This window comes from Aethalodelphis obliquidens, unplaced genomic scaffold, assembly GCF_003676395.1.
Source record: "Aethalodelphis obliquidens isolate GAN/ISIS:26980383/991018 unplaced genomic scaffold, ASM367639v1 scaffold4, whole genome shotgun sequence".
Classification (NCBI taxonomy): domain Eukaryota; kingdom Metazoa; phylum Chordata; class Mammalia; order Artiodactyla; family Delphinidae; genus Aethalodelphis; species Aethalodelphis obliquidens.
This window is the reverse complement of record NW_020837948.1, coordinates 26,736,992-26,753,909: the sequence shown is the minus strand read 5'-3', so window position 1 is coordinate 26,753,909 and position 16,918 is coordinate 26,736,992. Positions and strand designations below refer to the sequence as shown.

General features: G+C 39.9%; 1 protein-coding gene across 2 annotated transcripts in view; it reads left to right on the top strand.

Annotated features, from left to right (window-relative positions):
- The first annotated feature begins 16,068 nt into the window (after positions 1–16,068).
- The window catches only part of CAMK4 (calcium/calmodulin dependent protein kinase IV), a 227,456-nt gene continuing 226,606 nt past the window's right edge, over positions 16,069–16,918 (top strand). The window contains exon 1 of one of the 2 annotated variants that reach the window (XM_027100159.1): positions 16,069–16,444. In XM_027100159.1, coding sequence (XP_026955960.1) covers positions 16,284–16,444 — 161 coding nt within the window. In that variant the 5' untranslated portion in view covers positions 16,069–16,283. The remainder of the gene's footprint in view (positions 16,445–16,918) is intronic. The other variant, XM_027100154.1, reaches the window with a different exon arrangement.

Genomic DNA, 16,918 nt, shown 5'->3' with positions numbered 1-16,918 from the left:
CCTTAGTTTGCTAATAATGATATATACACTTATTTTCTAATATTTAACCAGGAATAATATTTAAGCAAAGAAACCCTCACTTAGACACTTCTTTATACGTGGACATTTCAAGATTTTTTTCCTCTCCTTATCCTACCAAAGAACAGAGAAGAACTTGACCATTTAACCAGTCTGAGTAAGGTAGTAGAGTCATAACTGGTTAGGGTCACTGCTGATCACAGCTGCACTAGGGGAGATTAGATACAGATCTATCTGCCTCACATGAAGTGGGGGAAAAAGGGGGTTAGTATTAGTTCAGATACATGAAAAAAAGAAACAGTTTCTCATCAACAAAAGCCTGAAACCAGTGTGAAAATATCTGAATATTGTGTAATATTGTATTGGCTATAGAATCAGTGGTCAATGGAAAATACTCTATTTCCTAAATTTCTTAATGTACTGAAATTTCTGCCTCTTTATTTATTGTGTGTTTGTGTGTGTGTGTGTGTGTGTACCCAGAGAAGGAAATTTTCTATGATTTTTGCAAATATCAACACAGAAATAACTTTTACTTGATTATGGTATCCTTTAATTTCTGTTGGCTTTAGAATGTTAATACAGTTGACCCTTGAATAACATGGGTTTGAACTGTACAGGTCCACTTATACATGGATTTTTAAAATAGTATAAATTATAGTACTATATGATCTGAGGTTGGTTGAATCCAAGGATTCGGAACCTTGGATTCAGAGGAACTTCCTATGTGTATATGTGGGAGGGCGGACTATAAGCTATGCATGGATTTTCAACTGTGTAAAGAGTTGGCACCCCTAACCCCTAGCATTGTTCAAGGGGCAGCTGTATTTACTTTAAGATTGTAATATTCATGCTCATGAGAAGAAATTGGGTTATATTTCTCTCTTTGTATACTCTTTGTCCTTTGTTGATAGTAGAGTTTTGCTATTCTCATGGAATGATTTACCAAACTTTTTTTAAAATCTGTACTCTGGGACAGTTTATATATATAATGTGGAAAATAATCTGCTATTTGAAGTTTGGTAGAATCCTTCTATGAAATTTCCTGGACCTAATATCTTTTAAAGAGTAGATTTTAATTTCCTTGGTCATTTCTTTGCTAATAAAACTTCTATTCTTACTTCTACACTTCTTGAATTAATTATAATAACATATACTTTTCTATGAAGTGATACACTTCACCTAGTTTTCTAAATTTTTGGCATAAGGATAACTATAATATTTTCTTATAATTCTTACCTTGTTTAATGTAATTTTATATTCCCTTTCCATCTATAATCTTCTTTACCCGTGTCTTTCCTAATTTTTTTCCTTATAATTACCAGAAGTTCAATTTAATGGGATTTTCCAAGAACAGAGTTTTGCTTTTACTGATTGTGCTTAATGTTCATTTTATTTAATCAATTTCTGCTTTTATTAATTCTTTTCTTTAACTTGCTTTTGTTCTATTTTGTCAATCTTTTCTGGTTCCTTAAGTTTATGTGTGTGGCAGGATGAGTAATCAGATATTTGCTGTCTTGGTTTTGTCTGAAACCCAAAGGCCAAAATAATAAGTGACAAGGACCCCCTACATTTCAAAATGGCAGTCTAGTTCATCTATGTACAACTGACAAAAGAGGTAGCTGAAAAGCAGTTTTGTGACCCTTGGTCCCGCACCCAACTTGAGGACATAAAAGGATTGAGGTAGGAGAGCCAGGGAAGAGCAGATATTTTGAGAAACTGTTGTTGCTTGGTGGCATTTTCCATCCGTACTTCCCCTCCTCAGTGTGTGGGGTGAGTGGGTGGAGGGATGTTCCCTCTGACCTCAAGACAAGTTAGATGGATTCTAAGAGTCTTTCATGTGGAATTTCATATCCCTGCCTTCTTTCTTTGCCCTTACTGTTTGAGGGAGCAAAGAGACAGTTTGTGAGAAAATGAAAGGCAGAAAGTATGTGGCTGGAGCTGTCTGCCTGAGGAAGAGCAAAGAGAGGTGCCTTCTCCACTGACAGCTGAGCAGAGGCATGTGTTTCCCTAGACCAGACATGAATCATAAAAAGGAGAGCCATCTGGCTTTGAACAGACCAGAAAGAGGTAGCCCTTAGATACTGAACCTGAGGGGAAAATCTTAAGTGGCCAGGCCAGAGACAGAGCTCTGCCCACATCAAGTGAACTACAATTTGATGTTTCTAGTGAAAAAATCTCTAGAAAGTCCACAGAAATACCCTCATGAAGTCAGCAATGAAGATTCAGCAAACCCAGAGAGCATATCACCACATCACAGCCCCCATCACCCTATCAAGTTAGACTTTTCTTACTCCTTACCTCCTTATCCCATCTCTGACTCTGCGCAGTCCAACTCTGGAGGGTCCTAATGTCACAGCTAAAAGTGTAGGAGTGCGTGAGGAGGAGCTGACAAAGCAAGGACAGGAGTCTCCACACAATGCCCTCCCCGCTCCCTGCTGAGTCCCAGCCTGAAATGAACCTGAGTTGGGAAAGGGAGAAGTGAAACATAAATAAAATCCCAATGTAGACTATTTCACTAAAATGGGCATTTTAGTTATCTAAATAAGACCAAAACCATTACTAAAGGTGACTGGAGGATTTTTTTATTACCGTTTAAGAGTGATCAGAAAAGCTATGTCCATTTCTCTATTTTATCCAAGGAGAGGGGAAGAAAGAGACTATAGAATGGATTTTAAAAGATAGTGAAATGAATTTGAAAATGAATTTGCATTATGTTTGCATCCTATCTATTTCTGCTAGTTCAGCATGCCAGTTAGCTAGTCTTAACTCACTTATTTTCAAACTTTGTTTACTAATACATACATTTAAAATTATGAATATTTCTTAGTACTATGTTGACTATATTCCACAGATTATTGTAATTAGTGCTTTCACTTTCATTCATTATAAAGGATATAAATTATAATTTATAATTTGAATTTTAGTTTTATCTGAAGGGCATTTCCAAATGCATGATTTCTTTTGCTACTTTTTGTTGTTAGTTTCTAATTCTACTGCAATTTGGTAAGAAAATTTGTCCTGTGTGATTTCTTTTTTGAATAATGAAGATTTTTCTATGTGGGCAGAGATTTTTATTTGAGGGCTTCAATCCAGCATCAAGGGAGCAGTTCCCATGCCCATAAAATCTCCCTTTTATAATTTTATTTTCTGACTCCCTTGATTCAGGAACCTCAGGATCCAAATTCATGCCAGTACATGTTGGCTAGGTCCTGTATCTCCTTCAGAGTTTAATCCCTTTCCTTGCATAGCATGCCCCACTTCCCTAGTGTGTTACGTTGTGTTGTGACTTGACCCTAGTTATTGGCCTGTAGACTAAGAGGATGGTGGGAGGAAAGATTCTGAGTGGGATGGGTACTGTCTTGCAAGACTGAACCCTCAGTATCATCTCCAAGCAGTGGAGGTGTTACAGCCTTTAATAGGATGGGTGCGCCACTTCTACAGGCCCAGATGGTTCAGGGAAATCTGGGGTTTCAAGTTTCTCCAGTGCATCAACCAAGATAGTTCCATCCCAAGACTTGGGGGTCCCATTCCTTCTACCAAAGGCGCTACCTTGGTATAGCAGGCTTTCCAGGATTGAGAATTCACTTTTTTTTAATGCAACTAGATATCTTTATAATCAAGTCTTGATTCACAGCTGTTTCCGCTGTCCTGCTGCAGAGGTGAGGGTCTCTTCAAAAGCTACCAAGGAGGCCCACCAGCTTTTTCACTTTGCCTTAAACTGGTGATTAATCATCCTTGGCCTTTTATTTTCTTTTTTCCAGTGGCTGGTTGCACTCAACAAAATCCATCTGATTTCATGTTGTTATAATTATGACTTCCTCCAAACCTTTCAAAGATTTGAGACATTGCACCCATCAATGTTTTTCTTCCTACTGTGATCCAACCTCAGTTCATCACTAGTGAAATTTTAACAACTATACTCTGTGGTAGCTAGTTTCCTACGATGGTCCCAGTTTTACTGTATCCTACATGTAAATGTCATACATCCCCTTTTCTCTCCCCATGGATCTGGCCGAAGCTCTGATTTCTTGATCAATAGAATATGGTATAAGTGATACTTTTGGCCTAGCTTTTAATTGAACTAGGAGTTTTTACATCCTCTCTTTTGGAACACTTGTTCTTGGAATGTTCCCTCTTGGAACCCAGCTGCCATGCTGTGAAAATCCCACTTGTAGGCACTCTGGTCCCCAGTCCTAGGTGATCTTGCAGTTGAAGCCAGCATCAGCCCATGTGAATGAGCCCAGTTAACTTTCTAGTTGATTGCAAGTTCAGTTGACCTCTTTGAAGCTGAAGAACTGCCCAATTGAGTACACAGTCATGAGAAATAATGAAATAGTTATTTTAAGCCACTAAGCTTTGGAATTACTTGTTATGAAACAATTTGTAATCAAATTGTGCCATGGTATGCCAGGAGCTACCATACTCCATTCACTACCAATAATGGGGTCTTTATTGTTAGCCAGCTGGTGAGTGATTTGGCTCCAAAATTCCATCCTTAAAGTCGGCTTCCTTGGAGCACTTGTCACCAACTGTCCGAAATCAAATCCCCTTAGAAACATTTGTTGAGATAGAGAAGACAAAAGGTGTGTATGCACAAAGTTTATTGGGGAGCAATCAGGAACAGTGCCTGCAAGGGAATAAGGGAAGGATTGGGCAGAAGGAGAGGTTGAACTGTGGTACATTTCTCCCAGAGGTTTCAGCCAATCCCACAGGGACTCTGGAGATGAGATGGGCCTTTAGAGTTGTCCTGAACTGAGGCAAGAAGTCTAAGATGAGTAACTGGATGCAAGTTGCCCCTGGGGAGCAGGGAGGGGGCTAACTTGAGTGAGGCATCCTTGACAGTACACTACAACATCCACTGTAGTGCCATTTAAAATATTTTGTAATGCTGTTTTGTTTTTTTTACCCCTCTGCCTTTTGTCTATCAGACTTTCTTTGTCCTATTTCCTCTCCCCACCTTGTTGTTTGAAAGCTATAAACACTTTTTATTCTTCTCATTGTTATCCTTACATTTTTTTTTTTGTTTGTTTTTTGTTTGTTTGTTTGTTTGTTTGTTTTGCGGTACGCGGGCCTCTCACTGTTGTGGCCTTTCCCATTGCAGAGCACAGGCTCCGGACGTGCAGGCTCAGCGGCCATGGCTCACGGGCCTAGCTGCTCCACAGCATGTGGGATCTTCCCGGACCGGGGCACGAACCCGTGTCCCCTGCATCGGCAGGCGGACTCTCAAACCCTGTGCCACCAGGGAAGCCCTATCCTTACATTTTTGAATGTATATTTAAGCTTATAACTTTCTATCAAATTCTATATTTAATCAGAATATCTCTAATTTGCCTGGAAGGGATGGGATTAGTAATCTACTTTTATGTGTTTTCTGATCCTAGCCTCTCTCCTCTGCTGCCTCTGTAGAATAATATACTAATCCACATTATTATATTGTGCACTAATAAGTTTTAAAACTTTAAATTTGGGCTTCCCGGGTGGCGCAGTAGTTGAGAGTCCGCCTGCCGTTGCAGGGGACACGGGTTCGTGCCCCGGTCCGGGGAGATCCCACATGCCGTGGAGCGGCTGGGCCTGTGAGCCATGGCCGCTGGGCCTGCGTGTCAGGAGCCTGTGCTCCGCGATGGGAGAGGCCACAGCAGTGAGAGGCCTGCGTACCGCAAAAAAAAAAAACAAAAAAAAAACCTTTAGCTCTTTCTTCAGTTTGCACTCATATTCTATATCACTCACTTTCTTGCACATATTAAAGGTTTTACTGCAGTTAATACTATGTTGATTATATCTGAGAGAATTGAAAGGGTGATACATTTTCCTAGTTCTATAATATTTGAAAATGTTATTTTGATTTATTTGAAATGGTAGTTGCTTGGGCATAATACATAGGTTCAAAATCAGTTTTTCCCTTGAACTTTGAAGTGGTTACTTCATTGTCTTCCAGCATCCAGTGTTACTGATGAGAAATGTGATGAAATTCTGAGTATTGTTTCTTTGTAGGTAACCTGGTTCTTCTTTCCAGAAACTTCAGTGTTCTTAAATGGCACCAAAATATATCTTGATGGTGGGTCATTTACCTTCACTTTTTTCTTCCGGAATTCCAAATAAATGAAATCATACAATACATACTCTTTGAGGTCTGACTTCTTTTATTCAGTTTAATGTTTTTGAGGCTCATCCATGTTTCTGTGTATTTTAGTAGTTTATTCTTTTTATTGCTGAGTAGTAAAGTTTAATTTGTTTTCTTTTCTAGTTGTTTGTTGCCAATATATAGAAATACAATGTTTTTTTACATCTTTATTGGAGTATAATTGCTTTACAATGGTGTGTTAGTTTCTGCTTTATAACAAAGTGAATCAGTTATACATATACATATGTTCCCATATCTCTTCCCTCTTGCATCTCCCTCCCTCCCTAGAAATACAATTTTTGAATTGAATTTGGCACATTGGCTTTGTATTCAGTGACTATAAACTCATTACTTCTAAGAATTCATTTATAGATTATTTTGGATTTTCAGCATAAGCAATTTTATCATCTGTAGATAATGACAGATTCTTTTCAATACTTACTCCTTTTAGGTTTTTTTTTTTTTTAATCTTATTACATTGGTTAAGACCTCCTGTACAATACTGAGTAAAAGTAGGAGTGGTGGTAGAGACCATGCTTTCACCATTTCTGATCTCAAAAGGAAATTTCTCAGCATTTCACCATTATGATTTTTGCTGCAGAGTCTATCTTAGTTTTTAAAATATCTTTTTGGTTTTTATAATTAACAAACTTGACTTTTATCATTTTTTTCTGCATCTAATGAGATGGTCATATGATTTTTCTTCCTCTATCTGTTTCTCTTTTGAGGCCAGGATAAGCTGGTTTATATTATAGGGAAAAAATTTTAAGGCCAGTATTACTCATGAGCTAATTTTTTTTTAAATTAAGCAGTACATAAAAATTACTATATCATGACACAGTTGGGTTTATTCTAAAATAAACCATATATTTTACCCATATTAGCAGATAGAAGAAGAAAAATCTCCAAAATATACAAATATCTCATGCAGCTTAATAACAAAAAAATGAACAACCTAATCAAAAAATGAGTGGAAGATCTAAATAGACATTTCTCCAAAGAAGACATGCAGATGGCCAAAAAGCACATGAAAAGATGCTCAACATCACTAATTATTAGAGAAATGCAAATCAAAACTGCAAATCAAAACTCACACTGGTCAGAATGGCCATCATCAAAAAAATCTACAAACAATGAATGCTGGAGAGGGTGTGGAGAAAAGGGAGCCCTTCTACACAGTTGGTGGGAATGTAAATTGGTACAGCCACTATGGAGAACAGTATGGAGGTTCCTTAAAAAACTAAAAATAGAGCTACCGTATGGTCCCGCAATCCCACTCCTGGGGATATAGCCAGAGGAAACCATAATTTGAAAAGATACATGCACCCATATGTTCAGTTCAGCACTATTTACAATAGCCAGGACATGGAAGCAACCTAAATGTCCATCGACATAGGAATGGATAAAGAAGATTTGGTACATATATTTCTCAGGCATAAAAAAGAATGAAATAATGCCATTTGTAGCAACATGGACGGACTTAGAGATTGTCCTACTGAGAAGGACAAATATCATATGATATTGCTTATATGTGGGATCTAAAAAAAATGGTACAAATGAATTTATCTACAAAACAGAAATAGAGTCACAAATGTAGAAAACAATCATGGTTACCAGGGGAAAAGGGGGGGAGGGATAAATTGGGAGATTAGGATTGACATATACACACTACTGTGTATAAAATAAGTAACTAGTAAGGACCTACTGTGTAGCACAGGGAACTCTACTCAATACTCTGTAATGACCTATATGAGAAAAGAATCTAAAAAAGAGTGGATGTATGTATATGTATAACTGATTCACTTTGCTGTACAGCAGAAAATAACACAACATTGTAAATCAACTATACTCCAATAAAAATTTTTTAAAAAGTCTTTAGCCTTAGGTAGGCCCTGTGTCCCTGGATCTTGGGGATGTGACCTATTTAGAGCTCTTGCCTTTCCACCATTTGTAATTCTGTTTTCAGGACATATTCCTGCCTTTCTCTTTAGCGTAGAGGGATTTTTCCTTTTCCCTTTCTCCATCTGCTTTGGGCTTATGCCAGTAACATTGTTTGTTGTAGGCACAGTAGCTACTGTTCTCCTTCTCCAGGATTGCACTACCAAGCATGCTTTTTCAGGACTTTCAACCATCTTTTATTGTGTGCCCAGTAGAGTTTGTGGAGAAAAGCCTGCAAGAAGGTGTGAACTCTTCCTCTGTATGTGGCTCCCAGGCTCACATTCTTTTGTTAACTCACATTCAATATCCCCTAATTTGTTAGTCTTCGTATCAAATTCTTATTGGTATGTGGCTGTGTTTGCTGCAGGTAAGCAACTGCCATCTTTCCTTGTGAACACTGTCTCTCCTTAGATTTTAGACTACTTGGTTGTCCTGTGACCCCAGTTCTCTGAAGCGTTCAAGGAAATCTTGACTTGCATTTTGGCTTTTACTTGTTGTATTATAAGGGTTAAAGCAATGTTTTTTGTAGTGCTCTACATCCTGAGCAGAAACCAGAAATCTTTTTTTAGTTTTTTAAATTGATTTCTAAGAATTCTTCATATATTCTAGTTACATATTCTTTGTCAGATATTTCTATTGAAAATATTTACTCCCAGTTTGTGGCTTGTGTTTCTACTTTCTTAACTGTGTCTCTTGCTGTACTTAAGTTTTAAAATTTGATAAATTCCAATTTTTAATTTTTTTATGTTTAGAACTCACTTTGGCCTAAGACATTTTTATGTACTGTAAGTTCCTGAAGATATGATTTAGTCTTTTCTTTTAAAAGTACTACTGTAGTTTTAGCTTATATGCATAGGTTTATGATCCGTCTTAAATTAATTTTTGTTTGTGTCACAAGGAAAATTTTGAGGTTCATTTTTACCTATATATTTATCCAATTGTTCTAGTACTATTTATTGAAAAGACTTTTCTTTGTGCATTAAATTGCTTTGTTACTTTTTTCAAAGATTAATTGACCACATGTATCATTTTACTTCTAAACTCTATTCTTTTCCATTGACCTATTCTTTCTTTCCTTACACCAATGCCACACTGTCTTTATTTCTGTAGCTTTATTGTAAATTTTGAAATCAGATATAATGAGACCTCCAACTTTGTTCTTTTTTAGGATTGGTTTTATATTCCAGGTATTTTGTATTTCTTTATACATTTTAGAATAAACTTTTCGATTTCTCCAAACAAAGCGTACTAGCATTAGTCTACATCTCAATTAGGGGAAAATCAACTTGTTAACAATACTGAAACTTCAATCAATGAACATAGTATATCTTTCCATTTATTTCTCTTAGCAATATATGGTGGTTTTCACTGTAAAAGATTTGAATACCTTCTGTTGAATCGATTCATAATATTTTATGCTTGTTTTATTATATTGTAAATCAGTGGTCCCAATCTTTTTGGCACCAGGGACCAGTTTCATGGAAGACAATTTTTCCATGGACGGGGGTGGGGGGGGGATGGTTCAGGTGGTAATGCAAGTGGTGGGGAGTGGCAGATGAAGCTTCGCTCACTTGTTCACCTCTCACCTCCTGCTGTGCGGTTAGGTTCCTCACAGGCCACGGACCAGTACCAGTCTACGGCCCGTTGGTTGAGGACCCTTGTTGTGAATGAAATATTTTTATTGCATTTCCAGTTGTTTCCTGCAGCATGTAGAAATATAGTTGATTATTTTATTTTGACCTTGTACCCTGTGACCTTGCCAAATTCATTTATTAATATTAGGAACCTAAGTCAAATCCTAGGATTTTTTATGTAAAAATCGAGTCATTTATAAATGGGAACAGTTTAATGTCTTCCTTTTCAATATTTATGGACTTTTAATTTTACCTAAAAGAATTGCTGATGCTACTGTTACAGTTTTTATTTGGCTTTATTGAGATACAATTTGCACACAATAAAATCCATTATTTTTAAAAGTATAATTGAAGAGTTTTGACAAATGCATGAAATCATGTAACAACGATCAAACTCAAAGATACAGAACTTTCTGTGTCCACCCAAATCCCCCCAAACCCATATTCAGTCAATCCTCTACCCTTCCTTGGCCCCTGAGAACCACCAATCTGCATTCTGTCACTTCATTTTGCCTTTTCTTGAATATTATTTAGAAGGAATTATATGTAGTATTTTGTATTTTACCTCTACATATATTATAAACCACAAAATTCAGTGTTATAATTTTTGCCTTAAACCATGAGTTGTCTTCTAAATAAGAGAATATGAAATATAGCCTTTTTTATTTATCCATATATCCCATTTTTGCTGTCTTTTTTTCTGGGGGGGGTATGTCTGAGTTTCCATCTTGTTTATTTCCCTTCAGCCTAAAAATATTCCTTTGGTATGGAGTTCTGGATCTACTGGTTTTTTTTTTTCTTTTAGTAGTTAAATATCTTCAAAGTTAAAAAACTTTAGAGATATAATTCCATTGTTTTTTATCCTACAGTATTTTTGATGAGGCATCATCTGTCATTTGTATTACTTTCCTTTATATATAATATATTCCCCCTCCCCCCTCTTTCTCTCTCTCAGAAGGGGATGCTTTCAGAACTTCTTTAAAAATCTATTGTTGGGGGCTTCCCTGGTGGCGCAGTGGTTGAGAGTCCGCCTGCCAATGCAGGGGATGTGGGTTCGTGCCCCGGTCCGGGAAGATCCCACATGCCGCGGAGCGGCTGGGCCCGTGAGCCGTGGCCGCTGAGCCTGTGCGTCCGGAGCTTGTGCTCTGCAACGGGAGAGGCCACAACAGTGAGAGGCCCGCGTACAGAAAAATAAATATATATATATATCTATTGTTGGGAGCATTTGACTTAGATAGACCTATGTATGATTTTATTTCTATTTATTCTCTTTGGGTTTCTGAGATTCTTGATTCTGTAAGTTGATGTCGTTTACCTAATTTGAGGACATTTCACCTATTTTTTTTTTTGATGTTGAGGGTAGGAGTTTATTAATTATTTATTTTTGCTGTGCAAGGGCTCTCTCTAGTTGTGGCAAGCGGGGGCCACTCTTCATCGTGGTGCACGGGCCTCTCACTATTGCGGCCTCTCTTGTTGCAGAGCACAGGCTCCAGATGCGTAGGCTCAGTAGTTGTGGCTCACGGACCTAGTTGCTCCGCGGCATGTGGGATCCTCCCAGACCAGGGCTCGAACCTGTGTCCCCTGCATTAGCAGGCAGATTCTCAACCACTGCGCCACCAGGGAAGCCCTCAACTATTATTTTTTCAAATAAATTTTCTGCCGGAATCTTTCACCTTTCCTCCTGGAAATTCAGTTACATGTAAGATAAATTGATATTGTCCAAAAATTCACTGAGAATTGCTCATTTTTTAAAAAATATTTTTTCTGGGCTTCCCTGGTGGTGCAGTGGTTGAGAGTCCGCCTGCCGATGCAAGGGACACAGGTTTGTGCCCTGGTCCGGGAGGATCCCACATGCCACGGAGCGGCTGGGCCCGTGAGCCATGGCTGCTGAGCCTGCATGTCCGGAGCCTGTGCTCACAGTGAGAGGCCTGCGTACCGCAAAAAAAAAAAAAAAAAAAATTTCTTTTTGTTCTCTAGATTGGATAATTTCTGTTTTTATTAGTTCTCCATTGATTCATAACAAATTACTCCAAAATTCAGTGACTTATAGCAGCAATAATCATTTAGCTCTCACAGTTTCTATGAATGTAGAATTCTGAATCATCTGAAATTCTGAATTGTTGGGTGTTTTCAGCTGAGATCTCTCATGAAGTTATACTCAAATGTTGGCTGGAGATGCAGTCATTTGAAGGCTTGATTGAGGTTGGGGAATCTACTTCAGTTGTGGCTTACCCTCATGCAAGCTGGTTCTTCTCCCCATCAGCATCTCCTTGGAGCTGCTTGAGTAGCCTCATGTCACGGCTTCCATCAGAATAAGCAATCTAAGAGATCAGGGCAGAATCTGCAATGCTTTTATGACGTTGGAAATCACACACCTTCATTTCCACCATATTCTATTTGTCACATAAGTCAACCGTAATTTAATGTAGTAGGTAAACTCAGAAGAGCATGAATACTAAGAAGTGAAAATCAGTGGGGATGATCTTGGAGGTTGGATACCATATTCTATTTTCAAGTTCACCCACCCTTTCTCCTGCAATCTGCACACTTCTGTAAACCCTTTGAGTGATTTTCTCCCCCAAATTCCAGGTAGTTTGCTTGTTCAGTTTTTAAATTTCTAATGGTTTATTTTGAATCATTTTCATATCTCTGATAGGAATACCCATCTGTACACTAATTATGACTATCTTTTCCTTTAATTATTTGAACATATTTATAATAGCAGTTTAAAATAATTTGTCCATGAATATCAACCTGTGAGTCATCTTGGGGTTGGTTTCTGTTGACTGATTTTTCTTTTGACTGTGGTTCACATTTTCCTACCATTTCATGTATCTAGTCTTTGTGTGTGTGTGTTTGTGCATGCGTGTGTGTAGACTGGATTGTCAGTGACTCCTTGGAGAGATTCTGGATTCCATTATCTTTTTCCTGAATAGATTTTTTTTCTTCTAACCCACAGTTAAATTTGATGGGACTCATATTTCAAACCATGTCTCCCCTGTGGTGAAGAACAGCTAAAATTTCTTCTTAGCGTTTTCAACCTTCCAGTTATTGCTTTGTCCTTTTTGCTGGGTTCCTCAGAATTTCCCACACATATATGTAGCTCAGAGGTTAGCCTATTATTTGAGCAGATTTTACATGTAGATTTTTGGATTCTTCCACTGTGGTCCCTTCTTTCTGGAATTTCCTCCTCAATTTTCAGCCTCTCTGCCAGGCTTGAATTCTGTTTTCTGACACCTCAAGCAACTAAGAGTTGTGCTGCCTGCAGAGCCCTCAGAGGAAAAGCTGAATAAATGTGCATCTTATTCAGAAGAGTTCCTTTCTTTCATGGGTTGCATCATTTCCAGTTTTCTGATTTTGGTGGTTCTTTCTGCACATTTAAATAACTGTTTTTATACTTAGTTCAGAGATTATAATTGTCATATTCAAGAAGGTTAGTCATACCAGCTACTTTGCCATACCAGAATGGAAACTTGTCCATTTATATTTGAGTGAGACATAAAATAGCTCATTAGTAGCTTTGGGTTCCTGATCCTGTTCAATGATGGGCTTCACTGTATGGTGTTAACAAAAACCAAGTTCCTTTGTTGGCAGGGGCGGTATCCTAATTGTCAGTATCCACAGATCCCCCTCGCCTTGGGTTGTTTAGTTTTCTCATTGAGGAATCCTCCAATTTCTGCATGGCTGAGATTGTGATAGATACAAGCCTATTTTTCAGCATCCTGGGAGCCTGTTGGACCTGGAAGTCTCACTGTTTATTATGTAGAGTTTCATGAATCCCTTTGTGTTTAATACATTTGTAGCTATACCTTGTGATCTAAGACATACTTCATTTTTTGTTCAAAATTTCCAAAGATTAAATGTGCTCTCTTTTCGAAGAGCTTAGGAAGTGTGTTTTTTGGCTGTGAATGATAGAAGAAGAAATGTAGAGGCCTAAGAGCTTCTTATAAAAAAGCACTGAACCAACGTCTTATTCTCACTCCACTTTTAGAAAGATCTGGTACTCTAATTCCTGAGCATTTCTGGAATTCTGTGGTAAGAATTATATTTCTTCATATTGGCTTCTCCCATTGCAAATCTGGGTTTCAGGTCTACCCAGTCTTCTGAGTGAGTGACCATTGTTCATTTGTTCCAAGATTTTAAGTTTTAGTTGATATTATTTCTTCCTTTCTTTTTGTGGATATATGCATTTGTTTCTTTTCTGTCGTTTTAGGTGATATTGCATAATGAGTGACAATAAATTGCATAGATTCTATTCCTGTTCCATCTGTTTTAAAATAAATTTTTTCATCTTCAGTTTTTAAATAAACTACATTCATGAAACCAAATACCCTCTTTTTAATCTGCAGCTAATAACACTTTTAGAAAAGCCAGTTGTGAAAAGCATAGGTGTCAAATAACTAAACCAATGTTGAATGTAAATATCAATTCTACTATCACCTCTGTATCATGAAATGGTGTTTCTCTAGCTATTGTTCCCTAAAATAGCAGGAGAAAAAAAGGTTTACCGTCTCTTTCAGTGTAATATGCTTGCTTTCAACTCATGAGTTGAAAAGAATTGTGAATAAAAGAATTGCTCACAACAGGCAAGTATCTACATGCAGTGCTGCCACTTCAGGACTTACCTCAAAAAGGTGTAAATAAAAGTGACCTAGCCACTACTTCATGCCCATCCCACCACCAGTCAGTGCCAAGGGAAACTGATTTAGTAAGAACTAGAATTTACTTTCAAGAGCTTCATCAGCTTGCTTTGCTTGTATACTTGGTTTTCTAACGTGAAGATTAGTGAATTCATTCTCTGAAAAGTAACAGGTCATGTGAGCATTTTGTCTTTCACCATATAATTCAGTATTAATTGAATTTGTGTGAATCTACATGTACTTGCTATTTTTTAGGCCATTTGTAAACTGATCATATGCTAATCTTCATAAAATTACCTGTGAAGAATAGTTTCTGTATAGTTTATTTTTCATTTCCTATCAACTAAGGGTCAATTCCTATCATTAATTGGTTAGATTTGGGGGGTTTGTTTTTGCTTTTTTTGGTTTTGCTTTGTTTTTGGTAGTTCACCAATATAGCACAAAAGCTCTTAAGTGTAAGAAATTAATCAGTAATAGTGGAAACTATTGGACCGTGTTTACTGGTGTAATCAGGAATGGGGACACACTGAGAAGAGTTTAATGCATGTTGCAGGAAAGTCAGAAAAGAAAAAAGACTAAAAGTAATACCTGTGAAGTAAGATTAAATAAAGGGCTTGAAGTTATTTAGCCAGAAATGAGATATTATGTAATGTCTTTATATATACAAAGATTTATTACAGAATATAATGACTAATTGTTGTTCATTTCTGCTGAAATCTAAAAAAGGTTCAAGGGTAGAAATATAAATGATATAGATTTAACCAATACTTAGAAGGATAGCCTAAAGGTTTATGGGCAGACATTAGAATGCTTGTGATGGGACACATCTCTTGGGAAGAGGAAAGAGCTTTAAATGTAGCAGTCTTCTCTGTCATGAATGATGACAAGTCCTGCTTTAAGGCAGAGGGCTGGACTAGTTGGATTCCATAGGGCCCTTCCAAACCTGTAATTCTCTGGGTCACTTCTGTTGCTAGCCTTCAGAAGCTGGGAGTCAACTAGACATAGCAAATACCTGCCCTTCCAGGAACTCCAAAAGTGCCACAGGATGCAGTGCCAGCAGCAGCACGGCAGCACCTATTACAACTGAAGACTTCATTCAAAGGTGAGTCAGGTCACCGTGGACCCAGGCACTTCCCTTTCCTCCAGCTTACACTGGCTCTGGGCATTGGAGCCCTGGAGGATCGGCGACCAGAGGACACCCTTCCCGGCTGTCAATATAACCTTTGACAGAGGGAGGAACAAGGGATGGCAGGTTAGCTGTTGCTGGGTGGGAGGGGCTCGCCACCTAGACGCGCTCAAGGAGAGATGAGTTGCGCCAGCAACAGCCAGGTCCCTTTCTCACCATCCTGCTGGCCACCCGGACCCATGTGCTCCCAGAGCGCGCTGGGAGCTCAACACTCGGAGCGATTGTCCCTGTGCGCTCGGTCTCTTCCAGGCACCCGATTCCAGCGGGAGGTAGCATGGGATGATGCTTTGGCCCTTGTGCCTTCCCCAGTCTCCAGCATCCGGAGGCGCCCTAGCTGGCTCCACCGCAGCCACTGCCAGAGAGGGAGAAAGGAAAAAAAAGGGAGGGGGGTTGGAAAGGCACGGTGGAGGGAGGTAGGGAGGGAAGGACCGAAGGGGGAGGGAACCACTCTCCTTTGCAGTGCCTCCGCCTCCTCTCTCTCGCCAGCGGCGACTGGGGTTCTCCCTCCACACCGTCTCCCAGTTCCTCGGCCCCTTCTCCGCCCACCCTCCCGCCAGAGCGTGCAGAAAGGGAACCGCAGCCCGAGCGCGGCTGACGGCGCCGTGGGAGGCGGCCGTGGGTGTGTGCGTGTGTTTGAAGGACGCCACCTCTCGTTCCTGCGTTCGCAGGCGGTGACTGGCGGCGGGGCTTCTCGCTCCGGCAACGGTGGCGACCGCGGCGGCGGCTTCCGGAGTCCCGCCGCGAAGATGCTCAAAGTCACGGTGCCCTCGTGCTCCGCCTCGTCCTGCTCTTCGGTCACCGCCAGTGTGGCCCCGGCGGCCGGGAGCCTCATCCCGGATTACTGGATCGACGGCTCCAACAGGGATGCTTTGAGCGATTTCTTCGAGGTGGAGTCGGAGCTGGGACGGTAAGGCGGAGGGGGCGGGGTGGCGAGCTGGGGCGTTGGGGGGCGCCCTGGACCTGGTGGAGCCGGGCGCCCTGTGCGCGGGCTCGGGCTTCTGGGGAAGCCCGCGGCGCGCAGCGGGCGCTCTCCCTCTCGCAGCGACAGCTCCTGAGGATGCGGGAGCCGGCCTCACTGCCCTCTGGTTTCTACCCGCTCTGGGAGAGAGCTCAGCACCATGCAAGTGCGAGTCGGGTCTCCCCGGGAGCGCCCAGGCCGGTGCAGCTGCTAGCAGCAGCCCGACTCTCTCCCACTCTCCCTCCTCCTCACCGCCTGCCACTTCCCTTGCGTGATAGCTCCCACCGCACGTGGGCCCTGCTTTCCCAACTGGTGTCTTTGCTCACGATTATATCTTGCCAGAGGGTCCTGTTTGTCTAGTTATTTTTTGGATTGGGGGGCGGAGGGAGCCTCTCCAAATCATGACAGAATTATTAAATTAGA